Source organism: Megalops cyprinoides, chromosome 1 (genome assembly GCF_013368585.1).
Source record: "Megalops cyprinoides isolate fMegCyp1 chromosome 1, fMegCyp1.pri, whole genome shotgun sequence".
In the NCBI taxonomy this organism is placed as follows: domain Eukaryota; kingdom Metazoa; phylum Chordata; class Actinopteri; order Elopiformes; family Megalopidae; genus Megalops; species Megalops cyprinoides.
The window spans coordinates 61726498-61739330 of NC_050583.1; the positions used below are offsets into that span (position 1 = coordinate 61726498).

A 12833-nucleotide genomic window follows, 5' to 3' on the forward strand; every position below is an offset into this window, starting at 1 on the left:
ACACAAGTGCACATTTGAATGTACCTGGCAAAATATGAAAATATGGAAATTTTGTTTCCTTGGTGTTTCCTTTGTATAAATGTACAGACCTTTAAATGCATCCTGAGATTTCTCTAAGGTCATGGATATAATTTCAGGTCCTGTGAATCTCCGCAAACTATGATGTATTTAAATGCACACCACCACAGTACACACTATGGTGTGTATAAACTCTGCAACATAGGTGCAAAGGTTTGAAATAGACAGTTGCTATCCTCATCTGTCCCAAGGAGCTAAATCTATCTGTGCCACACATAGAGAGAAATAAACTGGTTGTTATGAATGTTAAACAAAACAAACAAAAGGAATTCAGACAACTGCTAACTATCCGTTTAGGGGATTGTGGTTATGCATGTGGTGCTCACAGACAGCATTTTGCATAAATATGTAAAAAAAAACCCTGAGCGGTTACATTTCAAACAGAATGATTAACTTGCATGTCAATACGTAATACAGTTTATTATGTATTGTTTTATAGTTTTATCACACTCATTTCAAGAAAAACAATGTTATTACATGTACAGCCAGCATGTGTCAATCAAAACTGGAACTGATCATTCTGATATCTAAACTAGCTCCTCATATCTAATTTGTTTTTAAACAAAAGTTCAAGTGTTTTTATAGCACTGGCTATAAGTGACAGACGCAATCATTTTTATCATGTTTCATGCTCTGGGCCTTCACAATTGGCCAGGGGTACAACACAGTATTGTGGCCACCAGACATGTTCTGTGCAGCCCTTAAACCCCTGTCTCCCTAGCCCAGTATCCAGCTCGCTTACATTTCTTCACACGGCTGCCCTCGTTGGCTAAGCAAAGCATGGTTTCAATCCTTCCTTCTCTGGCTTATGAGCCCCACGCAGGTACGTGCTGTCACTCAATCTGTGCAAATAACAAAGCGAGCCTTGCCTGGACATTAAAATAAGTGAACATGAAATTCAGCCAAAGCACAATACAGTACGATGGGAAGGATCATGGAAGTATGCTTTTTTTTCCAGAAATGCAGGCACACAAAAACCAAAATGTCAACAGAATTCAGAAGATCCCAAGAAGACAAGGGAGTGGTGGTCCAAATGGATTTCCTAACCAGCAAATTCTCTCAGCACAAAATCCTCTCAGGACAAATAATAATGAAAAAAAAAAAAAACATTGTAAAGTTGTACCTTGCTGGGGAACATTTTAACTTCATGGTTGTCTTTCATTCCAGACAATCTTTCCCAATAATACAGAGAATCTGTATACATGTGTCCATATATTAACAAAAATAAAGCCAATACATAGTTTTAAAATATCCAATTGTGAAGCATACATTATACTAAATTAACCTGGGAGCTGGGAAGACACAACAAAAATCACAAATTCATTTTTGGCATACAACTGAAAATCACTTTTCAGGTCCCTGGCTGTCGGAGGTATGCCCAGCATCTACACTCAGGGTTTTCAAATAATTGAAAAGTCTTGTAGAATAAGGAACAAAATTTTCCTTATAAACGACTGTAGTCTTGACATGGAAGCCTTGTAGTTTTTCTCCCTCTGGAACTGCAGCAACTTCATCCAGGAGTTCTTTGTCTACAAATCCATCTGGAGGAAAACAAAACAAAACAAAACAAAAGTCAAATGTCAGCTTTGGGAAACTGATTGACTGTCACACCGTATACTGTGTCAGACCTTAAGAAGAGGTCTGAATAGAGGTAAAGAATACTGCGACGTGTTTTTCAGTCTGTCAAGAAACATTGCTTGCAGTCGGGCGTTTTCGACGGCGGGCACAATGACCTTGTGACCGTATACCAACATAAGTTCACCTGTCATCCTGACCTCAAGTAAACTGGTGATGTGCCAGCCACGCAAAATGTACAGTAAGTTGCGGGAGCATACATACTTTGAGGTGTATTTGATGTAAACATTGATACATCGAGAGACACTCTTCATCATAGCAACACTCACATCAAAACTTTATTAGTAATGCCAACGAAAGCTAACGAAAGATACACGTATCCATACCCATTACGCTAAAAACCTAAAGCGGATCCATGCTCAGTGATCGGAAGTAAAGTCAGACCAGCACGTTAGTGATGTCCACCACTCCACTGACTGACAGGAACCATACCTTTTGAGTCTTCTGGTTCATTCTCTTTAGGCCTTTTCAAGCGATAATATCCGTACGTGCCCATCAATGTCCAAATGCCTACCGCATATATGAGCGAGACGCGCACGTTCCATCTCACTACGTCTTTCAAGTTCATCCTGGCAACTGCAACGCTTCACTTCGTATTACCTACAATGGGATTTTAGATATCCGTCATATTACCACGACCTCTTACTTCAGTATGGATAATGCTAGCAACTACATGCTAACTGGTTTCAAGGGGGCAGCCATTTTTAAGTTTAGGTTACAACTAGCGCATGTACGTCACGATTCTTCTTCTATTAAAAGCAATCCTCAGGCAACACCCATGAAGCGCAATAGTGCCACCTACGGTGTCGGAGGGTAACCAGAGACATTTCGAAGCCAAATCTATTCAAACCCTTTTGGCCTGGCAGGTGTCCTTTAAAAACATGAAAACCTCTCCATTCTAAACATCAGTAAAAAATGTCTGAACCTGAATATCAGTCAGTTACATGAACCTGTGTTTCGTTTACAGAGTATTACACATTGCAGCAGGATATGCTGAGGAGTTTCTGGTGTTCTACGCTGGGCGCACTAGTCAAATAGTTTGCACAGCACCTGAAATCCTGAGCTCAACCCTACTTTTAATCGGCCCCTCCCTCCTGGAATGCTGTAAGAGACGTAAAATCCTGACCTACGTCACAAGCACTTGGAATTCCGACATTCAACTCATAGATTCTGGCCATTCATGACATTTCAATACTCACGCCTAACAACAGCCAACAAAATTAGCTGGTGTACGTGCTGCATTGCATTGTTCAAGAAGAGCATGGTCAGCTTATTTTTTTTGGCTATCTAGGTTCAACAAACTTTTTCTTCAGAGCAAATTAAAACTTTAGTTTCTCTGTGAACACAAACAGATTTGTAATATCCACTGTAGTCTCTATAAAATGATACACTATATATTGAAACAAGGAAATGTCCAGTACCACAAAGGAACACTTTCCATATTGTGTGGAGGGTTCTTGGATCCTGTTCAAAGGCTGGTATCTGCCATTAACAAATGCATGCTTTGTTAAACACCCTCCCTCTGAGTGCTCTCATACAATGCAACACACCCAGGAAAGACAGTACAAAGGTCATTTTCATCACTTGCCATTTCATGAATAGCATTTGTTTAATGGAGAATTAGGATTTAATGTAAAATCATTTTTACAGTATTAACAAATACAACACAGTACTGGAGTGAAAAATTGAAATGCTTTGAAACTTACAAAATGCGAATGCAGATTGTCAACAAGGTTTTACAACATGGTGCAGTTCCTCACACAAGAGGTTACTGTGAAAGTCACAAAACTGTTGACAATAATAATGTTCTTCATTGAAGAGGCAGCTTTTAAGTATTATCACAACAACTGAAAAGACTGTCTCTCATCAAAACATTTTGAATCATAATTTTGTCAAGACACAGGAATGACTCCAGCATAACTAAACACTTTTAAAGCAGTAAATATACCGGGATAGACAGACAGACATACAGACAGACAGACACACAAAATAATTTTAGAAGGTATGAGGGAATGTAAAACTTGTCTAATACAAGTTGACTTTGCCAAAGATGAGATTAAGGTACTGTGTGGCTTCAGGAAAAAGGCTACAGATTAAACAAGCAGCAAAAATCTTTGTAACCTATTAGAAAGTATCTTTTGGGTCTGAAATGTCAATATGCTCCCATGTGAAAGCATGGTTTCCTTCCACTTCGTTTCCCTGGTCCTTCACTTTGGTCTCAGGCTGGGAGTTAGGCTGCACTGGACACTGCAAGCTTTTTAAGATGATCCATGAACACCTGTAGACTGACATCGTCCGTGAGGATCGGAGCTCCAGTTTCCTGAAGGTAAGGAGAAACACTCATTAATGACCGTGTTCTAAGTGGAAGAGATTATGGGTAAAAGACACACCTACAGAAAAGAGTACACTCAATAAGGAAGCCACCTGGGCTGACCAAAAGAAATAAATAACGGAAGAACTGGACGTGCTTATCAAACAAAGCAAAATGTTAAACGTGCACCACTGAATCAATACATTTACACCCAGAGGAGGGCGTGGGTACTGACCTGGCCCCAGGCATAGAGGTTGTTGTGCGTCTGGGACGGGTTGACCTTGGACAGCAGGAAACGGGCCTGTGAGCCGCCGTGCTCCGTGTCGATGTAGCGGGGCATCGGGTGGCGGGTCTGCAGGATCTCCTGCGCGTCATCCAGAGGGGCCTGCAGCAGCTGCTTGAAGTTCTCGTACTCCGCCATATCCTGGTATCCCGCCTTACGCCACTGGGCAATGGTCTACGGGAGGCAGAATGTTTTACTGATCGTATCACAAACACCAGTTACGGTGAATGTCATCTGAATGCTTCCTTTAACTGCAGGGTGGCCCTGTGTTTTGGTGAGGAAACAGAACTGTAAGGATTTTCTGGTGATCCTCACCTCGCCGTGGTAGATGACCAGCTGGAAGAAGGTGTCCATCAGCAGAATGCGGTCTGGGAGGATGCTACTGCTGTCCAGGAGCACAGGCTGAAAGGGGAGAGAGAGAGACGCTGTTAGAACTATTGCTACACGATGCAACTGAATTCACACTTATTTAGAGCACTTCTGCTTTACACTACGTCCATCAACACTGACTCTGACACTCACTCTGAGAACACGTGCTACACAATATAACTCCGCCATCCCTCTGAGCACTCCAGAGACACAACATACCAAGGCCATCAACCCTTCCAAAGCTGAAGTGCAATAGAAATGACAGCCCCTTACAGCACAAACAGTGTCAGGGTAACATAAGGTCCTGCTCACCTCTGGGGGGCCGTAGAAGGAGTATGAGTAGAGAATGGGCTGGATCATAATAAGGGACTGTGTCAGGTCCTGCCTCACAAAGTGGTGTCTGTAGTAGGATGACTCATCAGGGCTGTTGTTGAACACCTGGAGGAACGGTGACCTCCGCAAGTGGAACATGAACTGGAAAAAGGAAAGGGCACGGAAGGGACAAGGTGGTCGTTAAAGAGATCCTCTCACCTTTGACCAAAGCCCTACACGAAAACGCTCAGGTGGAATGGGTCAAGTTCTAAAGACTCAGACAGATTTAACTGTATTCTGGTTTCGTCCATTTTTTTAAGGTTGTAACACTATAGTTTCATTCTTTTTCCAGGCTCAACCTTGATGCTCCAGCTAACTTAAAGAGAGTTCCCTGGGGCAGTAGCCTTACCTGTGGGTAAAGTGAGAGAGACTCAGATAGACGGAAAGAGGTGGGGTCATCTTTGTTGAACTGTCCGAACTTCTGACACTGCAGGCAAATAGACAAGGCAGACTCAGTGTGCTGGAATTCCATGGATTTCAGTGGGCTGTTCTTACTGAGCAGCTCTGCTTTTTAAGTGAAGTGATGCAAAACCTGCCCTGATGTAAGGCCTCAGGTGCACTCACCAGCCGAATGAGCTGCCGGTCCAGCCAGCGGAGCACGTCGGGGCCCTCCTCCGACTCCGCCCGGAACACGCCCAGCCGTGCCATCAGCACAGCTGACGCCTCCTGGTCAAACGATGACTCGATGTGCTGTATCTGCGACTGTGCATCAGCCCAGCTGGGTACAACAAGGGGACAGACAGGAACCGATAAGGGAACAGATCGATGTATGCTAAGCACCGCTTACACAAATGCGTCTGCCCGCACTCCAAAATGATTTTAAACACACTGCTGGGCATCAACCGTCAACCTCCCCAAGCTTAACAATGCAGTTGCTGGCACCCTGTCTGAAACCTGTCCAGAAATGTATATTCTACTGGAATGGATTTTGGGAGACTCACTTTCTGGCCACAGTGGTGACCCTGATCCTCCTCTGTGTGTTGGAGTGCTGGTAATGGGTGACAAACTGAATGGCCCCTCTGCCGCCCTGGGGAATCGGCGCGTTGTGCTGCAATGCAAAACAAAGCCCAACCGTGAGGCACACGACTGACTAATCTTTAACACAGACCGTGAACACGTATTACCTGCCAGAGCAGCTAGTGGAACATTCCACCATATTAAATATCGTAGCTTAAACATTCGCTTACCTGATTTACGACTTCAAAGTACATAGCCAGTGTGGTGGAGGGGCTGAGGCCGCACACTTTCCACTGGGTGGTACCGCCAATACCCATTTCCTGCAATGAAGCGCCCAAAGTCAACGCGAGTCAGTGCATTACAAATATGCAACACACACATTTTCATTATATGGAGACTGCACATACTGTACTGTAAATTAGTACAAGGTTGATCATCAGAAATGATAGGCAGTGCAATGACCCTGACTTACATTCTCTGAAACACAGGGCCCCTTGGCATTGAGAGACACGCATGGCCCAATGGCCCCGGAGACCTTCAGCTCCCTCGATGTCTAGAAAAAGAACAGCAAACACAGATTATTAGGAGGACGAAAGCAAAGTGCAAAGTCCCCGTGGACCAAAATACCACTTGCAGTGCTCGAACAGGCGAAAGTCTGCTGTACCTTCACTTCCAGAGTGGCCCCGAATGCCATGCGGAACTCCCCATTGTAGTCCTTACTAAAGACCCGTTGGAAGGTCTGCTTGAACAGGGACGTGTTGAACGAGTCCCCCATGACAATGTGGCCCCTAATACCAGGAGATAAACAAAACATTAGAGCACATGATAATATGTACATGCATATAGCTGTTAATCGTGAGCTAATGAACTTTGGAGCCTATCATTAGGGTGTGGTTCTGACCCGGTGAGGTTGGAGCAGCACTTCATCTCCAGCAGTCCCGTCTGGTCCAGGGCACAGGCGTAGATATCGATGCAGTGTCCGTTCACAGCGGCCCGGTTCGCCAAGGCTTCGTAATACTGCAAAGCAAAATGCAGGTCACTTACACGCCGTGACCTGTGCGGTGAGGTAAGAGAAGCCGGAAACCTCCCAAGAGTCCCAAACGTGCATGCATATGGGGTATGTCTCTGCTCCAACCTCTGCTCTTAGAACTGGCTTTTTATTTTTACATTTCCGCAAAGCACAGCTGAAAGTTATTCCAACTCCCAGCTGAAAGCCGCACTTATGCCGAACACACAAGAGGCGTTCTTTCATAGCAGTTCAGGAAGTATGTAGGTGTAAAGGAATTCGGCCAGTGAACCAAACCATTAGTCAGAACAGTAACTAACACACATTCCACCAAGCCGCCTTACTGCAATTGCACATACACACGCGTTTCAGTGCTCGTAAGCCGCCATTAGTGAAAAGCAAAGGAGACACAGTCACAGGAATAGCGAGGGTGCTGTGACAGGCAGGGCTGTTATGAACTTCAGGCTTACACCCGCTCACCTTGGTGGCTTTCTTCAGGTGGCGTGCGTTGTCCTTCTGGATGTCGTGCCAGGAGCGGATGGGGGTCTTCAGCTCGTCTCCCACCACCATGCCGGGGCCCTGGGTGGGGGGCCCCCCTGTGAAGAGCATCACACGGGCCCCAGTATTGGGGAAGGTGCCCTGGAGATGAGGGAAGAAACCTCCGGTCAGAAGGTGAACAACACCCAACGTCATCTAATTAGCGCACAATGAGCGATATGCTAAATGTGCTACATTGCGAATCACCCACACATCTACATTACGATTGCCAACAAAACCATTCAAGGTAATTCACTTGCGGTGTGTTTCAGTTATCTTTTTTTGGCTACTCAGCATTGTTGTGGCTTTATACAATCAGGCTTAGGCTTCAGAGTACAGACGAAAGATAGTGTTTCTGACAATTATGTAACAACAGCAAGCAGGTGCAATCTGAAGCAAAAGCAGAGCAGTGTAACATAGATAAAATCTAAGACTGGGCCTTAACCAGCCTTTACTTCTTCCAGTTCTACAAAACAAGCCTGATACTGTCAGCACACTTCACAGCGAATGCTGCCGCTGAACAAACTGTTGGACACAAAAGACCCTGAGTTTATTGTTTTGTGATTAATGTGTGGTGAGATTTATGTGACTGCGTTTAAGAGGAGATGACTTCAGCAGTACCTCCAGCAGTCCCACGGCGATGGACAGGGCAATGCCAGTGGAGCGCAGAGGTCTCTTCCCCTGGGGAACCGGCCATGGGTCCCTCTGCAGCTCTCCCAGAAGGTCCGTCAGGTTCATGTCTACCTTGTGCACCGGCTGCAGGAACCTGCGCAGACGCATCACACAGAGCACTGAACTCTAACCTCAACCCCAAACTTATCATTCCAACTGAAAAAATGAGATAAGGGTAGATTTCTGCGATGCTACTTGAGGTCTGGCCCAAGTCTTATATAATGTTGGTTATGTACTGACGTTTTATTGAGAAGACTCATTTGGCTTATGGGAACTCTCTGTGGCCCGAGCGCATGCTCAGATACTCAGTCATCCTGAACCGACACAGAGGGAGCTCGTGCTGTACCTGCAGGCCACAGGGGCTTCCTGAGCTGCAGGTGGACGGCCCTGCGGGCCGGGGTTGGCTGGCTTCATCAGGCCCAGCATCTCCTAAACAAGAGAAACAGACAAGTGGCTGTTAGTGTGAATGCATTGGTTAACCATAGGTAAGGTATGTGTAACCAGGGTAGCAAATTCATTTATGCATCGCTCTCATTTACACATGTTCTAGGGTGTGATCAATGGCGGTGTATGACTGAAACTGGATGAGCAAGTTAGACCAGACCAAACCTCAGCTACTACCCAAGGCAGCCAGCTTCTTAAACCCGTGACATGCTGGCACAGATCCAGGCCAGCTCCATTCCCAGCTCATATGCAAACTGTGTTCTCCAATACTGCAGTCAGCCATTTAAAGCTTACATATATGTGTGTACACTGCTGCTGCTGCCATCCATGGCAAGTTACAACTACAGTACCTGGGATATCCACGTTACTTGCAAAACATTGTCTGACCTCTTCCCAGACTCATCTAAGATCTTTTAACAAGTGTGGCATCTCTCTCCTCCGTTTCCCCCAGGTTTGGCCTCTGTGGGAGGGCTCTGACCTGGATCTGCTTGGCGGTGAGCTCCTTGGTGCCGCGAAAGACGTAGCTCTTGGCGATGCCCTCGCAGCTGAGCTCGTGGACCTGCACCATGCGGCCGAAGGTGATGAGGCCCACCAGGGCGTTGGGGGGCAGCAGGCTCAGGGACATCTGCAGAGACTCCCTCAGCGCCTGCAGGTCCTCCTCCTCCAGGCAGGTGTCCACCACGTACAGGAAGATCAGGGGCGTCTGAGGGCCGCGCTGCATGACAAGGCGACGGGGGTGGCTTTGCATTAACGTCTTCATCAAAGTCACTATCAATATCAACATCAACTGATGAAACGTCACAGAAAATGCTACACTCACTTAGCAAAGGCCACTATTTAGGGTCACTTACACAGCGTTTCACACATCATGTATTTATACAGCTGGATATTTACTCAAGCAATCTAGCCATTTGGTCAAGGGTCAAACAGAGGTCACAACTAGGACTCCATATAAATTCCCCGGTCACTTAGGAAAGTTCCTAAGTGTCACTGTACGATGTTCGAGCAAAGCACCCAAAGATCACAGGTGAGTGTTTACCTGTACGATGTACTCAATAGTGGAGAACTGCGGCATAAGCTCTGCAGGCTGGTTCATGTCTGATATACCCGCATATGATGGAGGAAACTGAGAGAGGGGAGGAAACAAGAGAGAAGAATTCAGAAGACTCGCACACTGTGCCCACGTGAACATTTTGAATGCCAGGGATTCCTCTGCGTCACACTCACCGGGTTTCTCTGAAAGCAGAAGTTGCACGCCCATATTTTGGCCCTGAAGTCGACTTGACTGCAGAAAGGAGGAGACAAATGTGTCAGAGAGTCACAGCACAGAAAAACGCAAAAGGCGGCCTTGAGATAAACCTTTCAGACCCGCCGGATCGCGAAATCATCTAACGTAAAGCAGGACTATCTCCGTTACAGTGATATCTGCAACAGGGGCGCTCTGGCCCTGATGCAACCGTCGGCCAACAGAACAATAACTATAAAGCAACAACCACGTCTCTACCAGCTAGTCTGTAGCTTGTCTGGCCAACTATTGAAACTTGGTCATGCAGCGCTTCTAACGTTGTGACTCTGTGTATGACTTTCACTTGTATTGCACTCTGCCTCACTTGTAAGCCGCGTTGGATAAAATCGTCTGCCGGATGAATAAATGTAAACGTAAACGAACGGATGTCTACCAGAGGGGGTTGAGGACTGCCTTGCAGTTAGCCCGGCTGCAGAGCACGGGCTCGTACTGCACTGGGGGCAGGTCGGGCCGCTCCTTCAGCGGGGTGAACAGGCAGGACACCGGCACCACCAGCCTGGTGGCCTCCAGCCGGCTTGAAGGCCACAGATTCCAGCTGAAGCGCACCCCGTCCCGATCCTCATTCTGTTGGATAAACTCTTGGTACGTTGCCATGAAAGCTGTGAACGGAGAGAAAGGGGGAACACGGTACAAGCGTTACACACTTGATCAACATACATTTAGTCCTCACTATCACAGTTCAGTGCGTATTCAGCCAAAGTATAAAGCAAGCCAATAATAATAACAGTTTAGGTTAGCGTCAACATCAATATACTAAGTCCCCAGCGCCACTAGTTTCATCACCTATTAAATAAAAAGACGTCACTTCCACAAATCAGATATATTCATATCCTTACCAACAGCAAAGACTTAACCTTCGCGAGCGCTTGCAGGCTCTCTCTGTAAATAAACTACTGGAATCAAAGTCTTCTTATACTTTCTAACAGTGACGGCAGAGTCAGAAATATTACGACAAAATACCAACAAACCAGCCTGACAGGTCTTGATACATGAATACATGTGCTAAATGACTGCCTAATTTTAGACAACATGCGCAAACATAGGTTACACCCTTACACTGTACAAATATCACCACATACCAGGTACGCCAACACATGCAAAGTTATGACAACTAACGTTACATATTAACTACCTAGTCTGAACCCTAACTTTAAGTGATTACCTGTGTTTTCAGCTATTTTACCAGCTATTTATGTTAGCCTACTAATTGATTCGTTAGTTACAGGGCTGCTCGTACTCAACCCCGAGATCACATAGGATAACTCAAACCTTAAAAGACATGGTACACCTTATCTTTCGCCTCAGTCAGCAAACCTCACACAACTTCGTCGTTGACTGATAGTACACATTAGGGACATGCCACAGCCAATCGATTTATCAGTTACACAACACAGAATGCCTTGCTGGACAAACTGAAACGAATGTGTACCCGGCTTTCCAGTTAGCCAGCTAGCAACCTATTTACACCTGATTGGTAGCTACTGATTTATCTAGATAATAAATTAGCTGGCTACTTTCATTTTGACATGCTTAGCAACAGCTAGCCAGCTGGTGATCAAACAAAAGTAGTTTTTTTCCGGAATCGAAAACAACAAACACTAAAAAAAGCGAATCCCATTCGTGTAGCAATTTGATCAAAATAAAATTATACTAGCTAGCTAGCCAGCCAGCCAGCTAACAGGCCAATTCTAAGCAACTAGCTTTTTAGCCTCTTAGCTAGGTTATCGAATACAACTTAAGTGCTGTTCCTGAGGCAGCTAACTCGATTAACTTCCTTATTGAAATCGATTACCTCGCTATTATCAACACATAAGGTTACTTACAGTCTGTGGCTAGCTAGCTAACGTCAATCCAATCGAAGGCTTCACCGGAAAAACCTCTAACGTTATCCAGCTACGGTTAGCTCTAACTGAGAGAGCTAGTTAGGAACCTACCTTTTATATTCAAACCAAAAGACGATGGTACAAACTACTTAACTCGTACGGAAAAAAATGTTAAATCTTAATGATACCACACATAAAAAGCAACACAAAAGACAGGGATAAATGCACAAAATGTAACACGATACCTCGAGAATGAAGATGGTGCGGATGTGCCGGTTCCTGCTCGTCAGTGGAATGACGTGTTACTACAGATTCAGCATTTGGTTTCCCCTCCCACTGACGTCATCAGCGCCGCACAGCCACGTAGATTCCAAAGAACGCCTGGCAACAGTCACTTTGATCAGCTGTACATACTGTACACAGTAGTACATTATGATGATGATGAACTTGTTGGCACATTTACGTTTATTATCATTGTATGCACTCTATGCAATTGAATTTAAACTGACAACTGTGTAGACTACTTTTAAGGCTCCTAACCCCTAGGAGCGATGAGCTTGTCTCTTGGTAGAATCAGCCGTTTTTTAACAGTTTGCTTTTGATGTCACTCCAATACAGTAGATGGCAGTAAAGCACATAGAAAGTACCTCCGAAACGTTAATCCCCCCACAAAAGAATAAGAAAGTACCTATAATGCCTATTTTACGCAAGATTGCCACCTAGCGTTTCATACCGTCACATGAACCTCAGGGCTACAAACACGCATACAGTTATTAGCTTGTTAACGCCCAAAATAGGGCAAGAATATCGACATTTGGAGAACACACACTTCAGTACGATAAAGCCGTGTACATGAAGTGTCCAGTTATTGGCATTATTGTGCTATTTGCGTTTTGTCCTCTTCCTCATAGGGAGTCATGATCTGAAGACATTTCATGGAGCTTAATATCTGCTTTACATGTTTTAAAATCATGGCAGACATACAGCATACAGGAAAGAAAACTACAAATTATGAAGTTCTAATTGTTTAATTAATTGTT

General features: G+C 45.0%; 2 protein-coding genes across 4 annotated transcripts; both read right to left on the reverse strand.

Moving 5' to 3' along the window:
* Positions 1–575: 575 nt before the first annotated feature.
* LOC118790811 (small integral membrane protein 26-like) lies at positions 576–2435 on the reverse strand. The gene is made up of 2 exons (XM_036547882.1): positions 2146–2435; positions 576–1619 (listed from the first exon to the last, which is right to left on the reverse strand). The coding sequence occupies exons 1-2, from the start codon at positions 2279–2281 to the stop codon at positions 1423–1425; spliced, it is 333 nt and encodes a 110-aa protein (XP_036403775.1). The 5' UTR covers positions 2282–2435; the 3' UTR covers positions 576–1422.
* An 852-nt stretch (positions 2436–3287) lies between these two features.
* On the reverse strand, positions 3288–12091 carry sec23b (SEC23 homolog B, coat complex II component). Of its 3 annotated transcripts, none has more exons than XM_036534483.1 (19): positions 12039–12091; positions 10344–10569; positions 9892–9949; positions 9704–9790; positions 9143–9379; positions 8567–8649; positions 8170–8314; positions 7492–7650; positions 6907–7022; positions 6670–6793; positions 6478–6558; positions 6236–6325; positions 5990–6096; positions 5613–5766; positions 5398–5475; positions 4989–5150; positions 4623–4709; positions 4260–4481; positions 3288–4033 (listed from the first exon to the last, which is right to left on the reverse strand). In XM_036534483.1, exons 2-19 carry the CDS (start codon positions 10562–10564, stop codon positions 3944–3946), a joined length of 2301 nt encoding a protein of 766 aa, XP_036390376.1. In that variant the 5' UTR covers positions 10565–10569; positions 12039–12091; the 3' UTR covers positions 3288–3943. The 3 variants fall into 3 exon arrangements, with proteins under 3 accessions (XP_036390376.1, XP_036390378.1, XP_036390377.1); XM_036534485.1 differs by lacking the exon at positions 12039–12091 and adding an exon at positions 11905–11985; XM_036534484.1 differs by lacking the exon at positions 12039–12091 and adding an exon at positions 10807–10879.
* Between the last annotated feature and the right edge of the window lie 742 nt (positions 12092–12833).